Source organism: Scophthalmus maximus, chromosome 7, assembly GCF_022379125.1.
Source record: "Scophthalmus maximus strain ysfricsl-2021 chromosome 7, ASM2237912v1, whole genome shotgun sequence".
In the NCBI taxonomy this organism is placed as follows: domain Eukaryota; kingdom Metazoa; phylum Chordata; class Actinopteri; order Pleuronectiformes; family Scophthalmidae; genus Scophthalmus; species Scophthalmus maximus.
The window spans coordinates 12,727,488-12,752,190 of record NC_061521.1 but is presented as its reverse complement, the minus strand read 5'-3'; the positions used below and the strand labels follow the sequence as shown (position 1 = coordinate 12,752,190).

The 24,703-nt window shown below is 43.4% G+C and overlaps 2 protein-coding genes across 4 annotated transcripts; both read left to right on the top strand.

The window, feature by feature from the left end:
- Positions 1-746: 746 nt before the first annotated feature.
- ano5a (anoctamin 5a) lies at positions 747-19,440 on the top strand. 3 transcript variants are annotated; one of them, XM_035642371.2, is made up of 22 exons: positions 747-963; positions 4,592-4,659; positions 5,168-5,305; positions 5,611-5,652; positions 9,383-9,490; positions 10,855-10,923; positions 11,290-11,574; positions 11,860-11,979; positions 12,132-12,247; positions 12,367-12,501; positions 12,599-12,701; positions 12,852-12,912; positions 13,218-13,369; positions 14,163-14,237; positions 14,771-14,999; positions 15,132-15,310; positions 15,428-15,525; positions 15,739-15,869; positions 16,221-16,426; positions 16,524-16,723; positions 17,106-17,211; positions 17,422-19,440. In XM_035642371.2, exons 1-22 carry the CDS (start codon positions 894-896, stop codon positions 17,650-17,652), a joined length of 2,922 nt encoding a protein of 973 aa, XP_035498264.1. In that variant the 5' UTR covers positions 747-893; the 3' UTR covers positions 17,653-19,440. The 3 variants fall into 3 exon arrangements, with proteins under 3 accessions (XP_035498264.1, XP_035498265.1, XP_035498266.1); XM_035642372.2 differs by lacking the exons at positions 5,168-5,305; positions 5,611-5,652 and having other exon boundaries at positions 748-963; XM_035642373.2 differs by lacking the exons at positions 747-963; positions 4,592-4,659; positions 5,168-5,305; positions 5,611-5,652 and adding an exon at positions 6,106-8,164.
- Positions 19,441-19,922: 482 nt separating this feature from the next.
- On the top strand, positions 19,923-21,675 carry LOC118315411 (P2Y purinoceptor 3-like). The gene has a single exon (XM_035642676.2). It carries the CDS (start codon positions 19,923-19,925, stop codon positions 20,997-20,999), a length of 1,077 nt encoding a protein of 358 aa, XP_035498569.1. The 3' UTR covers positions 21,000-21,675.
- Positions 21,676-24,703: the final 3,028 nt, after the last annotated feature.

Sequence of the window (24,703 nt, the reverse complement as noted above, 5' to 3'; positions counted from 1 at the left end):
CTTTGTTTCTTCACTTCAAGTCAAGTCAATTTAAGTCAAGTCTAGTCAAGTCAAGTCAACCTTATTGTCAATTCCTGCAATATTGTTCCAGATTTACAGAGGAATTGGAAAACCATTTATTTCGGACAAAACAAAAAAACAAAACAGAAAATAAGATAAGTAATATATACAATAAATAAATTCTAAATAGTGCAAAAGTAAGAGTAAGGCAAATCCACACAGGATAGAAAAGCTAAAGAAATTGAAAATGTGCAAAGAAAGGAAATACTGTACAGAATGTGTAATATACAGGAAACGAAATAAATTGAATAAATTGAAAATGTGCAATAGAAAGGATATGGAGTGCTGATTAAATGTAATACATGTAGAGGGCAGTGTTCCTCAGAGTCTATGTAAAGTGACCGGTGCAGTTCCTGATGGGGAACTTATTTTCTTTTTCTTTGAGCTGGGTAGATTTAATGGATAAGAAAATAGGATAGGGATATATAAGCTTTTGCTGCAGCCTAAGCCTTTTCAGTCATATATGTTTATAATTATTGTTTTTACGATGATGACTGAATAAACAAACAAACAAACAAACGAACAAGAGGGCGGGGGGGGGGGTCCTCTTGCCTGGGGCCCCCCAAATCCTTTGAAACGCTCCTGCCTGAGGTGTCGGGACAGTTTTCTCCTTCAGCCCTCAGACCATTGGTCCGCGGTGCGGGGCCACGCCCCTCCGCGCTGACACGGTGCGGCAGCAGCCAGCGGGCGGTGGGTGGAGGAGGAGGTCAGTCTGGAGAGGAGCCTGATGAACTGGAGCCGAGGAGGAGGACGACTGTGAACCGTGGGTCTGAGCTCAGGCGGTGTGTGGATGAAGACAAGTCGACTCGGCTTGTTCACACGAGAGACTCACCATGCGTCGAATAACGGGGAAAGCGGGAGGAGACAGTCTGATTGAAATGAGCCCCACGGAGTCTCTCAACGGTGAGTGGCTGAACGGCTCACAACTTCGAAATGTTGCTCTGAAATATAGATGTGATATGATTGATGTGTTGAGCTACCGGTGAATCAAGTAGCCTATATAAGCCTTCACTCAGGGTTGGCATTATCAAATGGCCATGAGAAGAACTTTATATTTAACTATATATTTAAAATATATATATAATTGCTCATTTGGAATACTCTCTAAACATTATGACATGATGTGAAACCTAACAACCATGACAGCAAACCCTAAACATAACCCTCAATCAAAAACTGAGATAAATAGGGGATTTTGAATTTGATTTATGTTGCTGATATGATTTGGCCTTCTTTTACAGTGCCAGCAACACTGAGCTGTACCAACTTCACCTTTACACTTTGAGTTTATAATTCATTTTGGGAACATTTTCTCAACTATTTAGTACAAAAACCTTTTTTTATAATCTTTCCACTCTGCACATTTCCTCTGTAACCATTCTGGCTTTTCTTTTCGGGGAGGCAGTGGTGACTAACAGCCAGCGAGCCCCCTGACAGCTGGCCTGCTCACTGGAAACACACTGTCACTGCAGGCAGCCATCATGCACCAGCACAAAACATAAACCCCTCTCCGCTCCTGCGGCTGAATTTGAATTTTAAACAAACCGCTGAGACACAGGTCTGAGGTTTTAGCCATGTATGGTGCTGCTGAACGGAGGGCGAATAGTCCCCGGTGCTCTCTTGTCAGGGTGAATCGATATAAAAGTGTAGGGTTTCATCTGCAGCATAGAGAGAATCATATTATAGTAGTGTAGCTAGAGACTGAACTGCGTGTGATCTCCTTACAGGATCAGGAACTGTAGTTACTTCTACCTCGGTGTTGTGTGTTTAATGCTTAGTTGAAGCATTGGTTTTCCACTCATCACACTTTCTTTGTCTGTTTGTATTTCGGTTCGGTTTGCTTGTTTTTCAGCAGGATTATGCAAGAACTTACTGTATGGATTTACTTGAAACTTGGTGGAAGGATGAAACATGGGCCTAGAAAGAATCCATTAAAGTTTGGTGCAGATCCAGGAATTTTTTTTTAGCACTTTCTTCAACGATGCAAAATATGGCGTTCGTTGTTTAAAAAAAACATTTTCTAAGGGAATAATGCATCTTGATGAAAAAAATCTGTCATATTGAGGGGACTGATAGCTATGAGTGTGAGCAATTTAGAGTGGCTCCATTGAATCTACTGTAAGGGGACGGCTGGGCCTCGGCGGTGGTATGCGTTCTACTGCTCCATTGAATATAGAGGTATACAGATTATATGATGGTGACCAGCTTCCCTGAGCCATTAGAACTGCATGTGCAATATTCCTATTGTACACTTCATATTCATTCAAAGCAAATATTTCAAGACGTACTCAAAAGGTCCCACCAATACTGTTATATATCTTCAGACTTCAACTACTACCAGACAATGAACAAAATACACCAAAAACAAAACATGTATATAAAATGAGCCTTAAGTCTAAGCATTAGGACAACTGAAGGTCTCACATTCTGCTTACATACTTCTCATGCTTTGTTTCAATACAGATTCAAATTATATTAAAGATACAGTAAGTGCAGATTTGCTTTTATTAGCGGTTGGTATCATCACACAGATTCAGACCAAGTTGAATTATGGTCTTTCAATGTGAACTGGTCCGTTAAAGCAGGTGAATGTGTTTATTTGTGCACCTGAAACTCTACAACTCGAAACATGAAAGGTGACTGATTGCTTCCTGTGTTTATATTCAAAATGCTTGCGGAGTGGCCACTGAATTTCATGTCAATTTGACAGCAGAAACATAGAAAAAAATGTATGGGTACAAAATCTAACACAGCTATACGAATACTAAAGAGCAGTAGTAGCTTTGACGTCATATCTTTTCTTTCAGTAAATTGACCGTATTTGTTTTCGTTATTTTCATCATATCATTGCCGTTTATTACCAGTACAGCTGAATAGTAAAATAATTTTCTTTGTAAATGAGGTTTGCTCTCTTGAGTCTGTTGGGTTGCTGTGGTAATAAAAAAAAGGAGACAGCAGCCGCCTTGTGGCATTTCCACTGTGATCAGCTGCTCTCTCTCTGGAACAAAGCCTTAACTGTTGAGGCAACTTAGTTAGGTGGGGAAACAACTCCTGGCATAGTTCAGTGGCTAATACTGGGTGTGCTCCAATACCGTGTCCAACTGTGCAAAGATATACTTGACTGTTTAAGAGGCATTCTCATATCCTCTGAAAGAAACATGGGGAACAATTTGGAGCAGTCCAAAACAAAGTCAGCCTCATAACTGGTTTTTAAGGAAGATGAAACAAGAAGTTGCTGTGAAAACCCCATAAAAGTCTGGCATAAAAGGGCAGATACATGTTCCATCTTTATATCTGAATCTGCAGTTAACTTTACCTTGTTCTACTTCCTGTCAATGATTCAACAGTGTCACACGTTTCACATCCTGCCACAACTCAAAAAATTTTGGTAAAAAGCAAGTTTGATATGCATATTCTAAAATAGAGCCTGACTGATACATTATATTGGCCGGTCGATTTCATCAGGCGTCGGTGTCGGTGTGGTGAATGTAAAAAATAGGAATAGATTAAAAGAATTGAATTAAAATTGCTCATTTTAATGTCAATAAAACTTTTAATTATTACATGCATTGGCCCCAAAAATTCCAATTATGACCATAGTTGCATTTCAACTGTGAGACATTATCAAGAGCTTAGTCATCTAAGTAAAGTTTAAGTTAAAGGAAAAACAGAGGTTTAGGGTTAAATCAAAATCAAATGTCTGTAGGAAAATATAGTGGCATCACAGGTTGTGCTATATTCGACTACTGGACTTCAGCATTTATGATAAATATATTTCACTTTTGTTTGAAGCTATACTGTGTTGACTTGGTCTGTAATAACATAGAGCCAGAAAAGGTTTACATATTACAAGGTCTGAATCCTTGTTTCAGGTCTGCTTAAGCACATTCTCTGTTTCGAGTCCAGACTAAATATAACCCCAGAGAGACCATCAATTAGGGCCGGAGCATTTCTATTTAAAAAACACAGACACAGGCTGAAACCAGCCTTTTGCTTTCTTTCTTTCTTTCCAGTGATAATGGTGCCAACAGCATTTGATTGTCTTGCTTTTGTATCTGTGCTAGCATTTGCCTATGCAAATCTTTTTCTCACAATCTACACAGGAAGGTTGCAAATGATTTGGACAGGCGTAGAAACGTCAAACTTTATCGTGGTTAAACCCATGTTTTTCGTCACACTGGCAGCTTTCACTTTCAAACACGCTGAAGGCGGCTCACTGGACTGCTCAGTCTCATTTCCTGTGGCGGTCGAATCGCAGCACAGCAACATGGCCGGGCGTATTTCTCTCATAGTGATCTTGTTAAGTCAGGCCTGTGGGAGCACTGACACAAAACACTGTACAAATATAGACCACAACATTGGCTGTCAGTGCCCATCTCCCAACTCAGGCAGCTGTTCATACTCCTGAAACCTACTTTGCCGGTTTGAGATTCACCATGCTATTTTGCTATTCTTATTTTACAGTAGTAGGATAATTCAATCATAAATTATGATTTTAATTTTGTATGTTCTTTATGTTACTGTCTTGCAGATGATATCAATGGCTACCACCAGCACGCCTCATCCAGCACAGGGTCCCTCCAGCAGGGACAGTCAGCGGTAAACGACAAACTCACCACATGCTTCCATTCACTCAGCACCTTCACGCAGACGTTTCTCTGAGGCACCGTCTTCTGCCACGGTGCCCGCGAGGGAGTTTCACTGCAGCCTGTGCCTCAGAATAGGCTGCATATCTTTAGATGATTTGAACATATATCAGCTACTAAATATGCGAGGACATGCCCTTCCTATACAGTATGTTAATTTTAGCTTTCCAAGACAGAGGCACAGAGTATTTCTGCTTTGCTGTATCGTATCTCCACTTCCATCTTACTTCCTCTGAGCAGGAAGTTAAAATGCTTTATTTATATTCTTCTTCCTGTCTTTCAAGTTGAATAAGCACACTTGTTTCTTTTTGAAAACCCACCCACCAAAGCAAGACGGGTTAGCGTGTTGATCTTAGTAGGGCCCACAATTAAAGCGAAGTCTCTTGAGTAAATGTCACAAGAGAGCCAGAGATAACCCTTATGCTCCTGTCTATTCTCCCCCTTTCCCACTTCACTTAAAGTCGTCTCTAACGCCAGATGTGTGTGTAGAGAACTGTGAGTCTCTCAACACCAGCCAAGCCTCCCTGGCTCCCTCTGACCACAGCGACAGTCCACAGCTCGAGGCTCCGACCTCAGAGCGAATCAGTTCTTTGACCGGGGTAAGACGCCAGTCAAAGAAAACAGATGCATGCTGCTGTGTCAGTGTCTGTGTTGTTGTCATCTCACATCCACCCTGAGCTCAAACCTGTAACTGAGCAAGGTAGTGACCAAGCCTGACTTTTACCATTTCCTGGTGTTGTGAAAGTGTTTGAGCGTAATCTGTAAGGATGTCTAAACATAGTGCAAGTGTGACATGTCTGACACTTTTAATCCATTTCATTTTGATCACCCCTGTAATTTATTCTGCTGTTGAACTTGTCCCGTTGTTAGGCTTTCCCTCACTGTCCGCTCGGTTCCTCCACAGCTCTCGAGAAAGCGGGCTCTATTCCTGAAGTATCGTTCCAGGGTATGGCATGGTAAAACAGGCTTGTGATGTGATGCAACTTTGTGCATATGTCTGTCTGCCATGCTTTATTCCTGTTTGTTCAGTGTTGAGTTTCTGCAGCAGAATTTTTTTCTTCAGAAAATAAGGCTTGGACATTAGAGCTGAAATCAATACTCATATCTTGGTAGAGAGCGTACAGTGGCTTCTGGGCAGCATGTTGTTTTCTGCAGAGAGTAATGGAAAAAATGCCGGCATGAGCTATATGTTGATGCATCCTGAGAGTTCATTAAAAAGGAAAAGGTCTTTCCACTTGCATTGATCTCACCTGTGATAATCGCCTGCTTCACTGAAGAGAAAGCAACAGACTGGTTGTGTTACCGTGTAATTAGAACACTCACACGTGTACACACACACACACACACACACACACACACACACACACACACACACACACACACACTGTATACCATATTTGTCATTTGCCTAGCAGTGTTTGTGTGCATTTATGTGTGTTTGCGTGTACGCGCACAGTATACAGTCTATACTGTAATCATGACCCTGCCCTGAGCTTATGACAGGACTGAACTTTGCAGTGGCTCACCACATACTGTACTGTAGCCTTCTCTTTTTGTCATCTATAACATGGTCTTACTCAAACAGTGCGTAACCCAGTTCAATGAAAAGTGGAATCATTACCCTTTAATGGTGGCTAATCTTTATAAAAAACCAACAACCTGCAATCAGTAAACTTCCAGTAATCTGGCTCCCTGAACTAAAGGCTACGACTGAGCTCAGTGGAAGATCACATCAAGGAGTTTTCGAGGCGAGGCGGCTGCACATCTATAAATTGTCTCTTTGATCAAGCTGACTGTTGAGTTCGCCTCTTAAAAGACATGGGAGTATACGTCTTTTCCTTACGGGTCACAAACTCTCAGTTGCAAGTAGCTTTTCAACAAGTTCTTCATGTGTACTTTAGAGAATTGCTTGAGCCAGATATGTATTTTTTTGTCTATTTTCCATTCAAGCTCTGCAGTAATGCACATCTTCCCTCTGTTTCAAACAATTGTGAGGATTGCAATGATTTATTGCAATTCAGTAAAGACCTATCGGGGTGATGCAGTCATCTATCATTTGGAGGAAAAAAAGACCATTTATTTTAGTTATTGCTGAAACAATATAGTACAACGCTGTAGAGGGAAGCATGCAATCTTGCCAGTAAATTTTAAGCACTGACAACACTGCAAATACTGTCGGGTGCATTTGAGACATAAGAGGATTTTGACTTAAACTAGACAATAGAGATGTTCTCAGAAGAAAACATGTTTAAGTAGTACATTATCAATTTAGCGACACTTTATCATCAACATCAAAAAACATCAAAATCAAATCAAAAGTTAGCAGTTTAATCCAAAACTCTGTGTCGAAATTCTTCACCTTTTCAAAAAGAAAATACCTTGAAAGATATATTTTACCAGAACCCCCTCCCTGCGACTGAAAGCATTCTTATGTTTCACCATGTTTACCCTCCTTATTTAAAATTAGACTTACATGTCTAAACACCCAGTAGTTATGGGTTGGTTGGTAAATGTATACCAGCTTTACTGAGCAGAGGCAGGTCCCAGCTGATGCACTGATTCCATATGGCTGATCTGTAATTACGGCAAATTAGAGAGTTTCTGCAGCAACGTCCCAGTTAAAGAAAACACCCAACCTGCCATGGTCAACATGGTCCAATCGTGACTGGGAGGTAATGCAGACCAGACCAGTTGTTTGAACATATGCATCATTTGGGATAAGAGAACCGTAAAGGTCGAACACGTGGACACGAGAGCTCGATGAGTTAGTAGGAACCAGGCTGGTAGATTCAGCTACACTGCTGCTGTGTGACCTGGCTGAGACATTTTACATGCAGTTTTCATTGATGCCACATTTTGCACTTTGTGCGCCATAGTGGCAACGTCTCCAGTGTAATTGATTCATTTCAAACAGTCAAGTCAGACTAGGGAGATTATGCCGGTCACTGGTTTTCTGTAGTTGGTGCTCGTCTTATCAGCGAATGTTTCCTATCACGGTCATTTGGCTTTTCAGCTTTCTGTGGTCATTTGATATCTGGAATATTAGACAACCTGTCTCAGGCAGTGTTGCTTTAATGCTCACGATGGTCAACGTTGTACAGTAGATATCGTCAGCCCCTCTCTGATGTTGCCCTCTTATTACATTAGCCAGCTTATGCAGCAGCAGCTGGCTGCAGCTGTGCTACCGCCACACTGATGTCATCTCTGCGAGTCTCCCCTGTACTCCCTCCTCCTGTCTCTCTCCCCCCTTCTTTTGTGAATGTCTGAGCAAGTGAGGGCTTGTGGTGGGAGGTGAGTGGACTGGCTGCAGCTCCTCTGGTCGGGGGATCAGTGGAGTGAGAGTGAAAGAAGCAGTGCCATCGAGGCTGGACTGTGATCCCCGGAGAACGGCAATTTTGGTCAGGCGGGCGGGCCCGTTCTCTGATGCATCATTACCATAAAGGGAATGGATAATGGAGGTAAAGTGCTCTTCCTTTCCCCCCTACCCCTCAGAGCATTTGGACTGACGAACAGGACAAACTGTCAGTACTGCAGCACAGTAGCTGTAGATGTGGCCGAGGGATGTAGTATTCTTGAGTTCACTGAAATTTCAGCAGTCCTGTGTAGGTATGGTTGATGTAGTGTTGTGATGACAGTTCTGCATGGCACATGGTTATTTTAAGCTTTCTGAGCAGCTGAAGCAGCACTAACAGCAGACAGTCATGCCTTCCTTTCCTGCCGTAAAGCATTTCTCTGCACTTCAGTTCTCCCTGGTGGCTGTTACCGTCAGCTGATACACGAGGTTGGAATTTCCTGAGTCACCAATCCAAGTGGTCTCATTTCTACGGATCCCAGGATTTGCAGGGGGGAAAAAAAAGATACTAGGCAAATCAAGTACAGTACATGTTGGCATGTTAAGCCTCATATGGCTACTGGTTGTCCCTGTCGTGTAGCGCATGGGGCTCATGAATTATTCCCTGATGTGAAAAAACAAAGCTTTAACAGGATTCTGGACATCTTTGTGGATTTCATCACAACATCATTTTTGTTAAAAGCTTATTGTGATCTTGTTCAGTAAATCCTATCAAGGGGACCGGAGCAACATGAAACATCTTAGTCATAGCAGATGCCCTGGCACACTTTGTGTTTGGAGTGAATCCCACCAGGGCGTTGAATCTTGAGCAACTGCACCTGGTGGTAGTTTCTTGAATACGTTTCACCTCTCATCCAAGAGGCTTCTTCAGTTCTAACTAGAGCTCGACCGATATATCGGCTGATATGAGGCTTTCAAGTACATATCGGTGTCAGCGCTTGTGTTTACCGATATGAAATATTTTTAAATTGTGGAGAATCCCAGGTATTAAACCTCTGTGAAGTGTGGGCAGTGTTTGTTCATGCTCCAGAAACTACAACCAAGTCCAGTCGCTCCTGATTCAACACTCTCGTGGACAACCATGAACTGGATGAATGAGATGAGAAGCTCCACCGACGTGCGGAGTGAAAACTATATAGGACAAACAGTGGAGCGTGATGTGGTGTGGAGGCCTTGTTCTTGGGGTTTTGCTGTGAACTACTCTCATGTTGTTTGGCTCTTTGGTCTGCTGTGGTAAATGCATCCAGGACCCCGTTGAGCTGCTACTGCACCAGGTTACACTCTAAATGTTGTCATCTTTCTTCCATCTGGGGTTTTTTAACAGATCGACAAACAACAGTACAGTAAAGACTCTGTGTTCTTTCGTGATGGGCTGCGCAGGATCGACTTTGTCCTGTCCTACGTCGATGACAAGGATGGTGAGAGAAAACAGGTGAGAAACAACTTTCCCCCCGTGCAATAGCCGAAAGGACAAACATGGTGCATATAATAATGTTTTTTTTAATTTTTGTATGCTTTTCAGTTTTGTTATTGTTGTATTTCACACAAATCAATTAATCAATCAACTTAAATTTAATTTGTATAGCCCATATTCACAGATCACAATTTGCCTCAGAGGACTTAACAATCTGTACATGTCGCAACATCCCCTGTCCTTAACCCCAACAGGGATAAAAGCCAGGAAGAATGACAGTGAATATTATTAATTGTGGTACAAAACTAAATATCTTAAAATATATCATCAATCATCTATCACACAAAAGAATTGCTAATGTCATATCCACATGTTGAATTAAACGCTAGGAACTTGCTCTTACAGGATATCCTCAGAGCTCACAGTGTGTGCCAGTGGCATACCCTGAATACCACAAGACAGATAACGCGAGATAAACTGTTTTCCGCAGCTTGTATCCGTGATCCTGGCAAGGAATATTTTGGAGGTCACTGCTGCATTTACATAGAGTCACAGGCCCATTTTCTTCGGTAAATCTTCTTGAAGTATTTCCATGTCGTGTTTGGTCACATGGTGTGTTGGCTGTGGCGAGTCTCTCAGCCATGGAGTGCTGAAAGACTTTTTGAGTTTGACACTGAGCTGTGAGCCTTCACACGTGGATGTGACAGGCTCTTGGGTATGAGGCAGTTTGTCACAGCCTCGTCAGTTAGTCAACACGTAGACCTCTGGCCTGGTCAGGAAGAACTCGCTCAGTTTTTCCACTGTAAGAGGAAAGGCAAATAGGAGGCCACTTCCTGTGTATTATCCATGCGGCAGTAAATCTTTTACAAGTAGGCTTTCACTCGGTCAATTTTTACTGTGATGATATGATATGGACAATTCCCCTTTATGAAAATATTAAACTTAACTCTTCAGTGGCAAATGGTAACTCATAGTAATACTGTAACTTTCACTTCCTGTTTGCGCTGCTGACTTGACTGATGCTATTGAATCAACTGACACTTTGGTTTTCACCCAATTGCCAGACGTTCACTCTTCGCATTTGAAGATGTGTTCAGTCTTCAAAACATTTTGAAATATTTACTTAATGAATGTAAATCGAAATACTTCATCAGTGTTTCACTCTGATTTCAATTGTATGTTGATATTTTAAATGAGCACATTTCTTCTCAGTATTGCATTGTGTTATGTGAGCATGGTTCATAATCTAAATGCTAAATATGCTACGCACTGTTAATGTGTACTTAAATACATTGAAAATGAACAGTCATTATTCTACAAAGGCAGAATTAAATTTCATCACCTAATGAATGTATGTATTACTCTATCTTTTTTTTTTCAAGGAGAGGAGGAAAGTGTACGAGGCCAATTTAGCAAATGTTGGTTTGGAGCTGGAGACAGAAGATAAATCAGTAAGAGCCGCTGGATTTTCCTGTTCATTCTGTCTAATCATGTAGAAATAAATGCAGTGGCCTGTCAACTGGGTGTAGATATCATGTCAAAAATACATTTGTGTTTAAACTTTCTTTGTGCTATTTAGTCATTGAACTCTTGTTCTCGTATTACTGAATCTGTGAATCAGAATCAGAATCGTGTTAAGTAGGTTCTCACATACAAGGAATTTGCTTTGGTGATCGGCGCATAACGAACATAGTATATAGAACAATAAGGAGCACTGTAAGTAGATGAAGAGCAATAACTGAAGCAAACTGTACAGTAAAAAAATGTAATGTAGCAGATGCCATTTACTCATTTTACTGTGACATCTATTTAATTAGGAGTCAGATGATGGAAAGACCTATTTTGTGAAGATCCATGCTCCGTGGGAAGTGTTGGCCACCTACGCAGACGTACTGAAGATCAAAGTTCCATTCAAGGTCAATGACATCCCAGAAAACAGAGAGATGCCCATGAACTGGCTGTCCACCCCCTTTCGTCTGCCGGAGCAGATCATGCAGCCTGAGCCAGACTTCTTCACAGCTCCTTTCGACAAGAGCAAGTCCGACTTCTTCCTTATCGACAACAAGGAGACATTCTTTCCCCCCTCCACTCGCAACAGGATAGTAAGGATGCTTTGACCGTGGCTCTCTTATCTTGTTTGTGACCTTGAAAATATAACATTCCCCCGACATCTGTAACTGGATTTGCTACAAATACTCCAGTAGTCTGTAGTTTGTTTTTGCAGGCCTGAAATAACATTTTGGAAAATGTTTATTAAGGTGACTAACTTTAGCAGGTCATGTTAATTGTGAATAATTGAAGGGCCATTATCTTAAAACAGTTGTGAACACAGAGGCAACCTCATTGTTTATTACATTTTTTATATTCTGTTTCTCTCTTCTGCTCAGGTCTACTATATTCTGTCCCGCTGTTCGTATTTAGGGGAGGAATGTGGAGATAAAGACAAGAAGGGAATCAAGAGGTTACTCAACAATGGCACCTACACCACTGCCTTTCCCCTGCATGACGTGAGTCGTATTTTTAGTGGACTTTTGGCACTTTGTTGTTGGAAAAAGACAAGTCATCGTTGATTTCCAACTGTAATATCCTATTGGAGGAAGGGTTGGATGTTGCAATGAAAGGATGAATGATGCAACACTATGCTCCTCTGCACATGCAGTGTAGATACTGGACAAGGTCGAAGGATTTGAACTGCGAAAGTGAGAGATACAATCTCTACAAGCACTGGGCCAGATTCCTCTTCTTCTTCAAGGAGCAGCCCCTGAACCTCATAAGGCAAGATCTGAAAACAACGCCATCATATCTGATATGTATAAAATCAACAATCGTCTGGAATGAGCAGAATAATTCCCAGTATGAATTGTTATTATTATTATTTTTTTGCCCTTCAACAGGAAGTACTATGGGGAGAAGATAGGTATTTATTTTGCGTGGCTGGGTTTCTACACCGAGATGTTGCTCTTTGCTGCAATAGTAGGGACAATTTGTTTCGTCTACGGAGTCCTCACCTACGATGATAATGAGTGGAGGTGAGATTCACAAAGAATACCATCCTGTTTTGAAATTGTATCAGTGGATGTTAGTTATTGTTCCTTTTAATGAAAACAACTCCTCATTTCCCAACAGTAAAGAAATATGTGGGGAAATTGGAGGCAAAATTGTCATGTGCCCGCTGTGTGACAAGAAATGTGGCTACTGGAAACTCAACACAACATGCAACTCCTCATGGGTGAGAAACCTTCAACTAACTGAGTTGTTTTCGTTCATGATTCATGTGCTACCCACATACAGTATGACATTTACAGGATAACAGAAACTAAATGTCAAGCAAAAACTGTTCCCACTATCCCACTATTTGTCAAACGTGCTCTCCTTTCAGCAATCGCACTTATTTGACAACGTGGGAACAGTGTTTTTTGCCATATTCATGGGGATTTGGGGTGAGTAAAAATGTCTCCTCTTTGCCTTTTGTATTTTCTTACCCAGTGCACCACCTAGTGGGAGCTGTTGAACTATGTGTAGTTATTTATAATAACTTTTGCTCGCACTATTTAAAGTTCATCCAATTACAAAAGAAAACACTGGTTTTCACTTCTCACATTTAGCTTTGGTTTAATTTGCTGAGGTCTTAAGACTTGAACTCTGCAACATGACTTTCAACACATGCAAACATGTTCATAGAGATTGAAAGAGTCTAATGAAACGCGGCCATTATTTCTTGATGATACATCTGATTTCTCTTCAGTGACGCTGTTCCTGGAGTTCTGGAAGCGGCGGCAAGCTCGTCTCGAGTATGAGTGGGATCTGGTCGACTTTGAGGAGGAGCAACAGCAGCTGCAGCTTCGGCCAGAGTATGAGACCAAGTGCACCAACCGCAAGCTCAACCGCATCACTCAGGTGTTTGTGTGCTCATGAAATACTAATAAACAATATAATACGGTTCTATGTAGCTCTGTGCAGCTTCCACAAGGCTTTCCACAGGACAGATATACTGTCCGTTAGGACTTTGAATGATTATCTGTTGTATCTATTGAGCACAGGTTATTCACACTGGGTTGGTTGCAGTCATTCATTGGGCCAGTGCCTGTACTAGGTAGCAGGTTCGAGTAGAGACATTTTAATTGAGAACAATAGCGCTCAAATGAATTGTTAATGAATGGTTTGTGAAAGTGGCAAACTCAGACTTGAAATGAATAGCAACAGGGTGCTATAATTTGCTGTGACCACATTCCACCCGTCTTTAGGAAGCAGAGTTGGTTCTTAACAGGACTGCTACAGATCTATTGGGGAAATTGTTTCTGTGCTGGGCCACCGTGATCCTCTGGGTAAGGGTGGCACTTAATGTGGAATGCCAGTGTTGGTAAGGGAGAGGTCTTGGTGTGATGTAGTTTTGTGTGGATAACAGACATTTCTGGAAAGACTTGGAGGCGCGGATTTCCTTCTCTACTGCATAACTGATTGTCTGGTAGATCAGCGTCTTGAAAGAGGTTTTTCGCAAAAGCATGACTTCAGCAGGAGTCTGCAAGATAAAAGAACTGGACATGCAAAGAACTCTGATTTGGGCGTCCTATCTCTTTCTCTCATCTGTGGGTAGTAGTAATATAAAGGAACCTGGCCTAGGGCTGTCTTTTCAGGATATAACAAATGGTTACTGACTGCTGTGTCCATGCTTTGCTTGGTCATGATGTAGGAAATGGAGCCATACTTACCCGTAACAAGCAAGTGTGCACGCTTATGTCTTTCTGGAGCCACTGTCGTTTTATGGGTGAGCATAGTATCTTTGGTACACTTTATCAATTAAAGATGGCTTTCTTCTTCTTTCTGTTCTTGCACCCTGTGTCATTTGCCTTTCACACCAGACTGTTCCTTATCACAACAGTGAACAGTATCATGTGACCAGAGCCAGTATGTGTAAAGCTTCTAAGAAACTTTCTTAATTCAAGTCACACTTAAAAAGGTTTATGAATTGCACTTACCTTTAATCATAACATTGATGTTAAAATGGTGTCATTCTTACGACTCATGTTTAAGACCATAGTTTTATACATACTAGCCCACAATTTGTTACTTTTGTTTATGCATGTTTGTGAGCACTGATAGAATGTAAATAAGCTAATGGGGAGATTATGGGATCTGTCTTTTCATGGGGCATGTGTGTGCATCCCAAGCTTCTAACATTTATGTTGGCTGTAACTCACCTTGTGTTTTTGGTGTGGCATTCTCACTGTACCTTTGTCTTGTGACTTGCTGTGTGATGCAGTTGTCTTTCATGTTGCCACTGTCGTCTCTGTCCTGAAGATCTCATTGATCATTGCCTGCATCATTGGGGTGATAGCGTACCGCCTGGCAGTGTACGCGGCCTTCGCCAGCATCATGAAGGACAGTCCCACCACCAATCTGCAGGTGGTTGGCCCCTACATCACGCCACAGCTGGCCACCTCCGTCACTGCCTCCTGCATCAACTTTGTCATCATCATGATCCTCAACCTCATGTATGAGCGAGTGGCTGTCTGGATCACTGATATGGGTGAGGGCCCGAGTGAGAGAACATACCCAAAACGGTTACACCAGTGCATATCATCACAGTCCTGGTAAAAGTGTTCTTTTTCTGTTTGATGTATTTAAAATTCATGTTTTATTACCTTTTACTGTGCAACAGAAATCCCAAAGACACACCTGGAGTATGAGAACAAATTGACGGTGAAGATGTTCCTCTTCCAGTTCGTCAACTACTACTCCTCCTGCTTCTACGTGGCTTTCTTCAAGGGCAAGTTTGTCGGCTATCCTGGGAATTATGCTTATATGTTTGGCAAGTGGAGCAAGCTGAGGAATGAAGAGGTACCAGATCTGAAAACTACATAATATTGAGTAAGGGTAGCGTTGGAAATTCAGCCTGAGCTCGAATCTGAGATCATCTTTCCCATCCTTCTCCTCTCTCAACCTGTCTGAATTCAGTGTGACCCTGGTGGCTGTCTGATTGAGTTGACCACCCAACTGGTGATAGTGATGACTGGTAAACAGGTTTGGGGCAACATCCAAGAGGCTCTGGTCCCGTGAGTACTCCACAATCATCTTAGCCATCAGTCTTTGTTAACAGTAAGAGGCAACAGACAACTTCCATGCCCCTAGTGGCAGATGGTGTTGTTTTTCTATCATCATCATAACATAACATTATAATGGCAAGTTAAGCCAAAAAGATGTCTAAAATACATCTGTATTATGACTAAAAGAGGTTGTGGTATGTTGTCAACCCCTGCGTCCTTCAGGTGGCTGATGAACTGGTGGGGCAGCAGGAAGGCACGAAAACATCCAGAGAGTCTTTACAGCCGCTGGGAGCAGGACCATGACCTGCAGGGCTTTGGACAGCTGGGCCTTTTCTATGAATACCTGGAAATGGGTAAACATCCATCACAAAATGGATCCATTAGATACAGGGAGAGATTCAGAGACATATAATTGAAAGTTGTGCTGCAGGCAAGAGTTGGATTGAGCTGAGCCCAAATCACTCGCAGGACCAGGTTGAGTTGAATTCGGGTCAGGACCAGGCCTAGAGCTGAACCAAGAAAAGAATCAGTGGTTGTCTAAAATCTAAAATGTTATCTTTATGTAAATGATATATCTTTAAATTATAAAAATTCAATAGATAGATAGATATAGGCAGATAGATGCAGTGTCCCCTGAGACCCTGCAGATGGTGCTCTTTCCATCTTACCGTCTCTCACTAACCTCTCTCTTCTCTGTGTCCCAGTGATCCAGTTTGGTTTCATCACACTGTTTGTTGCCTCCTTCCCCCTCGCACCCCTGCTGGCACTTATCAACAACATCATTGAGGTCAGAGTGGATGCCTGGAAGCTCACCACGCAGTTCAGACGTCCCGTGGCAGCCAAAGCCCACAGCATCGGAGCCTGGGAGGAAATCCTCAGCGGGATTGCCGTCCTGTCTGTTGTCACCAATGTACGTGCTGGGCTACTTCTTTACGCAGTGTCTCTGCACGTTATCTACCAATTTTACCTGTAGTTATTCCTCTGACCATTCTTTCCCTGCTTTCCAGGCGTTCATTGTGGCCTTCACCTCTGATATGATCCCTCGGCTCGTGTACATGTATGCCTACCACCCAGAGGGTGACATGAATATGAAAGGCTACATAAACAACAGCCTGTCTGTGTTCAACATATCTGAGATTCCACTGGCCAACAGCCCCGAGGAAGGGGAGAACCCTGCTTGGTTCAACAGCTCCATCACTACCTGCAGGTCGGATTGATTATGAATCTGGTCACTGTGTTGTGTTAATAAGACTCATGAGGGTCTATCATACTGACATGAATGGTAACATATATCCATTTTGTTTTTACTTAAACACTGACGCATAATGCCTGTCTGCATTGTGTCCTGCTGTTTAATCAGTATTCAACGGAATCTGAAGAAATACACACTTTCAATTAAGTACCTACACACTTTGAAATGACGAGTCCACGTGATATATGCATAGTGTGTGTGTATATATACAAAAAAATATTACATCATTCTCTTTTGCTGCGTGACTGAAGAATGACATTAATCAATCTTGAATCTTGAATCAAATAAGTATGAAAATCTGCAGGAAACTCAAAGCTCCGTTGGTCTTTCTTCCTAGATATCGTGACTACCGCTACCCATCTGGCCATGAGAAGCAATACTCCCACACCATGCAGTTTTGGCATATTTTGGCTGCCAAGCTTGCTTTCATCATTATCATGGAGGTAAAACCAGGCCTCAGAGCTTCCACCAACACTTGCTGATCACTGAACTCAGCCTCAGATTCTCACCGTGGGCTGCAAATGTTTGTTGCATAGTAACCCCTCTCCTCCTTCATGTTTTTTTCTATTTATAATACAAATCCTGAGTCTACACAGGATTTCTTCCACTTAGTTTTGAAGTATTTCTTAACATTATGCTCTGTTCTTCCACAGCATGTTGTCTTCTTGGTCAAGTTCTTTGTAGCCTGGATGATCCCGGATGTTCCCTCTGACGTGAGGGCTCGAGTAAAGAGAGAGCGCTACCTGGTCCAGGAGTATCTCCATAACTACGAAGTGGAGAAGCTGAAGATCCAGCTCAGCCAAAATAGCAACAGTGACTGTAATTGTGCGCCTATGATTTATCCCTCTTTACCTACACATGAGGTGCTGTCAGAGTGTCTCTAGCAAAGCGCGCTGCTGGTCAATCAGCCGGACGCGATGGGATGACATGGTGACGTAGATTATGTTCCTGACCGTCACTTTGCTGCAGTGCCTGCGTTGTTTGTGCAGTACACACAGACACGTTTTATGAAAGAGCTAGAGGTTTCCTTAATTCACAGCCATCCTGCTGATTGTAGAAGTGCACACAGGTGAAAGACCAAGTCTCCATGCATGCTGAAACATAATGCAATTGAATATGAATGCTGTCTTGTATTTATGACTTTACACTCTACGTTATAATTATAGTGATCAGGATAATTCAAATATTATACTGTGTCTAAACCAGATAACTTAGTGTGGTTTTAATGCTATTTATTTCATGACCACCATTGTAACCAAAGACTGGATGCCTTAAGATGTCACAAACTTACCACTGATATAATTTAGCTGCCATTAGAACAACAATATTATTTGGAAACTGAGATCTAGACAATTTTTCAGGTTTAAAAATGTGTTTGTTTGTATGTACGGTGATATGAAGGGTCCCAGTGTCGTGTATTGTAAGCTTATGTTTAATTTTTTATTTTTTTTATTAGTTTCTACTGTAACAAATGTGAGTGTTGTTTATTTGACATTATTGTGGTCACTACACAGATGTAATACAAATTACCAAATTATTTTCCTCACCCCACTGGCTTTTAAGCGGCCTGGTTATTTTTGCTTCGATCTCATAACAGCCCAGTGGTTGCTGCGGGACAAAACCTGACACGTGAAGTAGTTTTTTTATGAAGAAAGATAAAGCTGCTGTTATTACTGTGAGTAAGGGCCGATTTTGTCCTGCAATGGCCAGTTGTTGAGCAGCAGCAGCCGCAGCAGCTGTTGACTGTTGACAGTGAGCCATGTCCCTGGAGATGGAAAGCAAAAAGCCCTGAGAGGTTGAAGAGATCCCTTTTTAATGTGTTTCTGTTTACCAACACATTGGAGCTAATGAAAGCCTGCCCCACCTACTCAACTATGTTTGCTTCATTACACAAAGCACATCAGCCGTCGCCTAATCCTGTGCTACTGGTTTCCTCCGCTGTGTCTGTTTTTGTTTTTGCACAAAGCACTTAATGAAACCTCACTACCGAGAGACATAAACATGTTAATCTATTTGCTGTCCTCCTGACATGTGGTCATAATCAGTGTTTTAATTCAGCAATGTGCGATAGTCTTTGCTCGTTGAGTTCCTTGTTCTGATTTTGAGGTTTATAATGAGGGTAAATGCCAACAAAGAAAGAGAGAGAGATGAAGCCTTTTATTTTGAAATTAAATACTGGATATATTTAATGTTTATTAGGCTGCATATACATAAGTATGGAGACAACTGAAGTATTTTGAATTTAAAGTAGAATGGCTTACTGGCTGTCCTTCAAACTCAGGCAACCAAATCCAATGTTAGTTTGAGATATATTTACATGTGACCACTGAAGCTGAGAGCAATGTTGGAGAGTTCTTATTGGCCTTTTTCATGCCATGCGCCTTGCTAAGCTATGCCTGTTGATGCCTTAATAAATCAAATAACTTTGTTCTCTGTTTTATTTCTTTGAATTAACCTTTTACTTCTTCTTATGCCTGCCTCGTTTTGCCTTGATAATAGTTTATTTCATACTGTTATAATAAAAGAAAAGGGTGAACCAGTTTACTGTATGCTCAAAGTTATGATTTTGTATTTTCATTTATTTAGTTATGTATTTTTTGTAATTGTCCTATTTACGATTGTGTTATGTAACAGAGACAATTCTCCAAAATAAAGTACCTGTTGATCTTAAATGGTTTATTGATGTTTGGATCCTAAATACCGTAGACCTTGCAAAGGACATGGAACTTGCTGTTCAACTAACTAACAGATGGCATGAAAAACACTGATAACTCCTCTGTTTGTTCACACTGGTGGGTGTGCTTGACACCAAAATATGTCGGCATGATTGTTTCGTTTGGCTCAGCACCGAGCCACTGTGACAAAGACATGGACAACACTGAGGTTCAGGTAGGCTGTAACGGGTCAGAGTGCTTTTAAACATGTTTTCAGGCAAAAATAGATTTATTAAACAACAAAAAACTCTTTCTGTGGCAAATTGAGGATTGTGAGCTTGTAGTAATGTGAACAGTATAGTATGTAGAGGGCAGCTACATGTTTTTAATTTGTGTAGCAAAGCTCAATCAATTAGTTTATGATTGAATGAGGCTTAAGGTTAAGAAAACGATACAAAAATATGTACATGTGTCACGACATGAGCTGAACCCCTGTGTCCATGGATGTCCAGCCTCCAGAGGAAGCCTTCTGTGACCTGGACACACATCGGGGTTTCACGGTGGTCCAGCTCAGTGTGATGCCGTCCTTCTTCCTGGCGGTGCTGCTCCTCGGGCTCCCCCTCAACCTGCTCTCCCTCTGGGTCTTCTTCCACCGCCTGCGGCGCTGGACGCGCAGCACCGTGTTCCTCTTCAACCTGACCCTGGCGGACACCTCCTGGCTGCTGGCCCTGCCTCTCCTCGTCCACTACCACCTGGGCCGGCTGCACTGGAGGATGGGGCTGCCGCTGTGCACAGCGGTCAGGATGCTCTACCACAACTACTTCTACCTCAGCATCTTCTTCGTCACCTGCGTCAGTGTGGACCGGTACCTGGCCATCGTGCACCCGCTGCGCTCCCTGGTGCTGCTGGGCCGGAGGAAGACTTGCCTGCTGTGCGTGGCCGTCTGGGCGGCCGCCCTGGCCCTCAGCATACCGGTGGCCAGGATGACTCTAATCCAGACTTGCCCCGAGAGCAACCGCACTGTGTGCACCCTGTACATCCTGCTGAGTGACACGAGGGAGAGCCTCCCCTACTCCTTAGTCTGTTCTCTGCTCGGCTTTCTCTTCCCGCTGCTGTTCATCTGTTACTGCGGCCTGCGCAGTGTCCGAGAGCTGCGCCGCCGGCCCGTCCGGCCCGACCCTCACAACAGGCAGCGGCGGCTCCGCCGGGTGCTGAGCGCAGCGCTGGTCCTCTTCGCCTTGTTCTACTTGCCCTACCACTTGAGCCGCAACGCGGCCATCGTGATGCGGGCGGTCTACCCCGACGACCCCGCCTCCTGGCGAGCCCCGGACCTCGCCTTTGCCCTGGAGATGTGCTTCTGCAGCATCATCACGTGCGTCAACCCTCTGTTCAGCTGCTTCATAGGCCGCCAGTTCAGAGGAGAGATCCAGGGCACGTTGACCGTCGTGTTCTCCCAGTGTCCGGGCACACAGGTGGCCTCTCTGATGTCCAAGAGGACCCGGATGACGGTGAGGCGAAGGCACAACATGTCTACCGTCACACCTGTGTGCGCACTGCCCGCACCTGGATCCCAATGAACTGTGGAAATGTGCATAAATGATCTACCTTGTGAAATACGTTTGCATCATGATATTATGTAGGGCTATATAAGGGCTTTGTGTGTTCTTAGTTCAATCACAAGGTTTTTTTTTTTGTTATAGTGGAATCAAATTTAACATTGTAAATAGGCCAAATGATGTCCAGTCGGCACCTAACGTGGTTCCAACCAAAACACGCCCACTGTCGTATGAAGAACCCCCAGCTGAACAGCTGCACAGACGTTGCTCGGGACCGTTGCTACGTTACACAAATCATCTGGGCGATGATTCCTCTAAAGTGGGAATAATACAAGCTTCCAGTTTGGTTTATCTCCGGCACACATCGGCTTGGCATTGAGGCCATTAGGTTTGGCCAGCAACGTTGAATGAGAGTCGTGAAAACGGAAGTCCAAAATGTTTGCACGTCACGTGTCTCATGTAGACTTTCGATAGTTCCCGGAAGTTCTTGGCGCGCAATTCGAATCCATTATTCAGAGCGGCAGAAACGCGATTTTCGGTAATTAGTAGGCTATAAATGTATCGATTTACAATGAAGCAGAACGACATGCCTGTGTAGTTACTCTGTGTAGCTAGTCAATACGTTTTCTTAAATCATATATAAATCATAAATCATAATCCACTAACATAATTTAATGCGCATTTAGATTTGATTCAGATGTGCTGATAATATACAATCGGATTATTTAAACGTCTTACCCTTCATAAGTGCAACACAGACGGTCCATTGATCCATGCTGCTGCTGCTCACTTCTGGGAACTATTGAGAGACTCCATGATCCGCCATTGCTGAAAAAAACCCCAGGTCCTTTGGAGTGAACGGAGATGTCGCTACTCTCTCTCTCAAGGGCTCTGGGTTTGGCCTTTTACTTAGGCAATGCACACATCACTGCCTCAACGTGGTTGACTAGGTACATTACACGTTGGTTTCTTTTGTTCACAGTTCATCAAATTGAGTGCAAATAAAGTTTTTTTCTAAATGTGTCCCTGAAATGTTTAAATGTTTGCAGTATATATCTGGAGAATGAAGAGCTAAACATTACAAAGGTATAGCCTACCTGTGAAAGGACTTAATCAAAAAAGTAACATACAACCCAACAGACACTCATCGTTGACATTGATATTCAAAGGCCAACCGCATCAACCCCTGACGTTAATTACACTGGTTACAACAGCACCATCAACAGGACCTTATTATAGCTACATCAACCATAGACAAATCCATTGAATAGCCACAGAAGAGCCCAGTACCTCAGCAACATCAGAAAAACCAATCTCCACCAGAGTCCCCGAACACTCAGCAGCCACAGAAAAGCTGAGCACTGTCACATTACCCACAGAAACAGCTTAAGCTTGTAATGGTGACAGAAAAATGACACCATTTGGTGTTTGGCTTTCACCATGTTGTTCTTTTGGCCACCGGGAAGCAGTTTCGTCGAAAAAAATGACCAGTGGATTTATGGCACAAAGGAACTACATGGCATGGCAGATGGTGGAACAGCTGAACTGAGAAAGGAGAAAAAGAATCCTGTTGATGAAAAGACAAAAGAAAAAACCAAACGGAAATGAAATCTCACAGACATTCATTATAATGACACACCAAAGAACAATGATGAAGATTTTTCCCTCGTTCTTTGAAGCCTTGGCTATCAGGGAAAAACAATTCAATACATTCTTACTAATGCAAATCAAAAGTTATGTTCATATTTCTACAAATAATTCCTTTGATTTTTCAACCCAAAAAGTCACTTGTGCCATTCTGCAAAGCAGTTCCCGTCTGCAGTGACACAGAGGCTTGTCAGTGGTAGTAGTAGGAGTAAACAGGAGGAGTGAGAGGTCCTGTTTTCCGTGTAAAATCTGTTTTTTTCGACCTGTCGACAACAAAGCCTCTGATTGGTCAACGTGGATTTCAAATGGACGGCTAGAAGTCCGCTAACAACAACAGTAGCCTTTTACGTCTTGGAAAACGGGATTAAAATGATCTACGAACTGCTGGAGTTGGAGCATTTGGTAGGACCAAAGTTAAAAACTCCTCATAAATCATATTCCTCACTGTTTCTGGATCACACTCAACACCTATAATCCTAACATCTGATATCTGCCATATCAGAACATCTCATCTCATCTCATCTTCAACCGCTTATCCGTGGTCGGGTCGCGGGGGCAGCAGCTTCAGTAGGGGGCCCCAAACTTCCCTTTCCCGGGCCACATTAACCAGGTCTGACTGGGGGATCCCGAGGCGTTCCCAGGCCAGTGTGGAGATATAATCTCTCCACCTAGTCCTGGGTCTACCCCGAGGTCTCTTCCCAGCTGGACGTGCCTGGAACACCTCCCAGGGGAGGCGCCCAGGGGGCATCCTTACCAGATGCCCGAACCACCTTAACTGGCTCCTTTCTACGCAAAGGAGCAGCGGCTCTACTCCGAGCTCCTCACGGATGACTGAGCTTCTCACCCTATCTCTAAGGGAGACCCCAGCCACCTTTCTAAGGAAACCCATTTCGGCCGCTTGTACTCGCGATCTCGTTTTTTCGGTCACGACCCATCCTTCATGACCATAGGTGAGGGTAGGAACAAAGATTGACCGGTAGATCGAGAGCTTTGCCTTCCGGCTCAGCTCCCTTTTTGTCACAACGGTGCGGCAAAGCGAGTGCAATACCGCCCCCGCTGCTCCAATTCTACGGCCAATCTCACGCTCCATTGTCCCCTCACTCGCAAACAAGACCCCGAGGTACTTAAACTCCTTTACTTGAGGTAAGGGCTCATTCCCTACCCAGAGTAGACAATCCACCGGTTTCCTGCTGAGAACCATGGCCTCAGATTTTGAGGTGCTGATTCTCATCCCAACCGCTCCACACTCGGCTGCGAACTGATCCAGTGAGTGCTGAAGATCACAGACCGATGGTGCCATCAGGACCACATCATCTGCAAAAAGCAGTGATGAGATCCCCAGGCCACCGAGCTGCAACCCCACCCCACCACGACTACGCCTCGATATCCTGTCCATGAATATCACAAACAGGATTGGTGACAAAGCGCACCCCTGGCGGAGACCAACCCCCACCGGGAACGAATCCGACTTACTGCCGAGAACCCGGACACAGCTATTGCTTTGAGTATACAGGGATTGGATGGCCCCAAGAAGTGACCCCCTCACCCCATACTCCCTCAGCACCTCCCACAGTATCTCCCGGGGGACCCGGTCATACGCCTTCTCCAAATCCACAAAGCACATGTAGACTGGATGGGCATACTCCCAGGCCCCCTCCAGGATCCTTGCAAGGGTAAAGAGCTGGTCCGTTGTTCCACGTCCAGGACGGAATCCACATTGTTCCTCTTCAATCTGAGGTTCGACTATTGGCCGAACCCTCCTTTCCAGCACCTTGGAGTAGACTTTACCCGGGAGGCTGAGAAGTGTGATACCCCTGTAATTGGCACACACTCTCTGGTCCCCCTTTTTGAACAGGGGAACCACCACCCCGGTCTGCCACTCGTTTGGCACTGTACCCGACGTCCACGCAATGTTGCAGAGACGTGTCAACCAAGACAGCCCCTCCACACCCAAAGCTTTCAACATTTCTGGGCGGATCTCATCAACCCCTGGGGCTTTGCCACTGTGAAGTTGTTTGACTACCACAGTGACCTCCGCCAGGGAAATTGACGATGATCCTCCATCAGCCTCCAGCTCT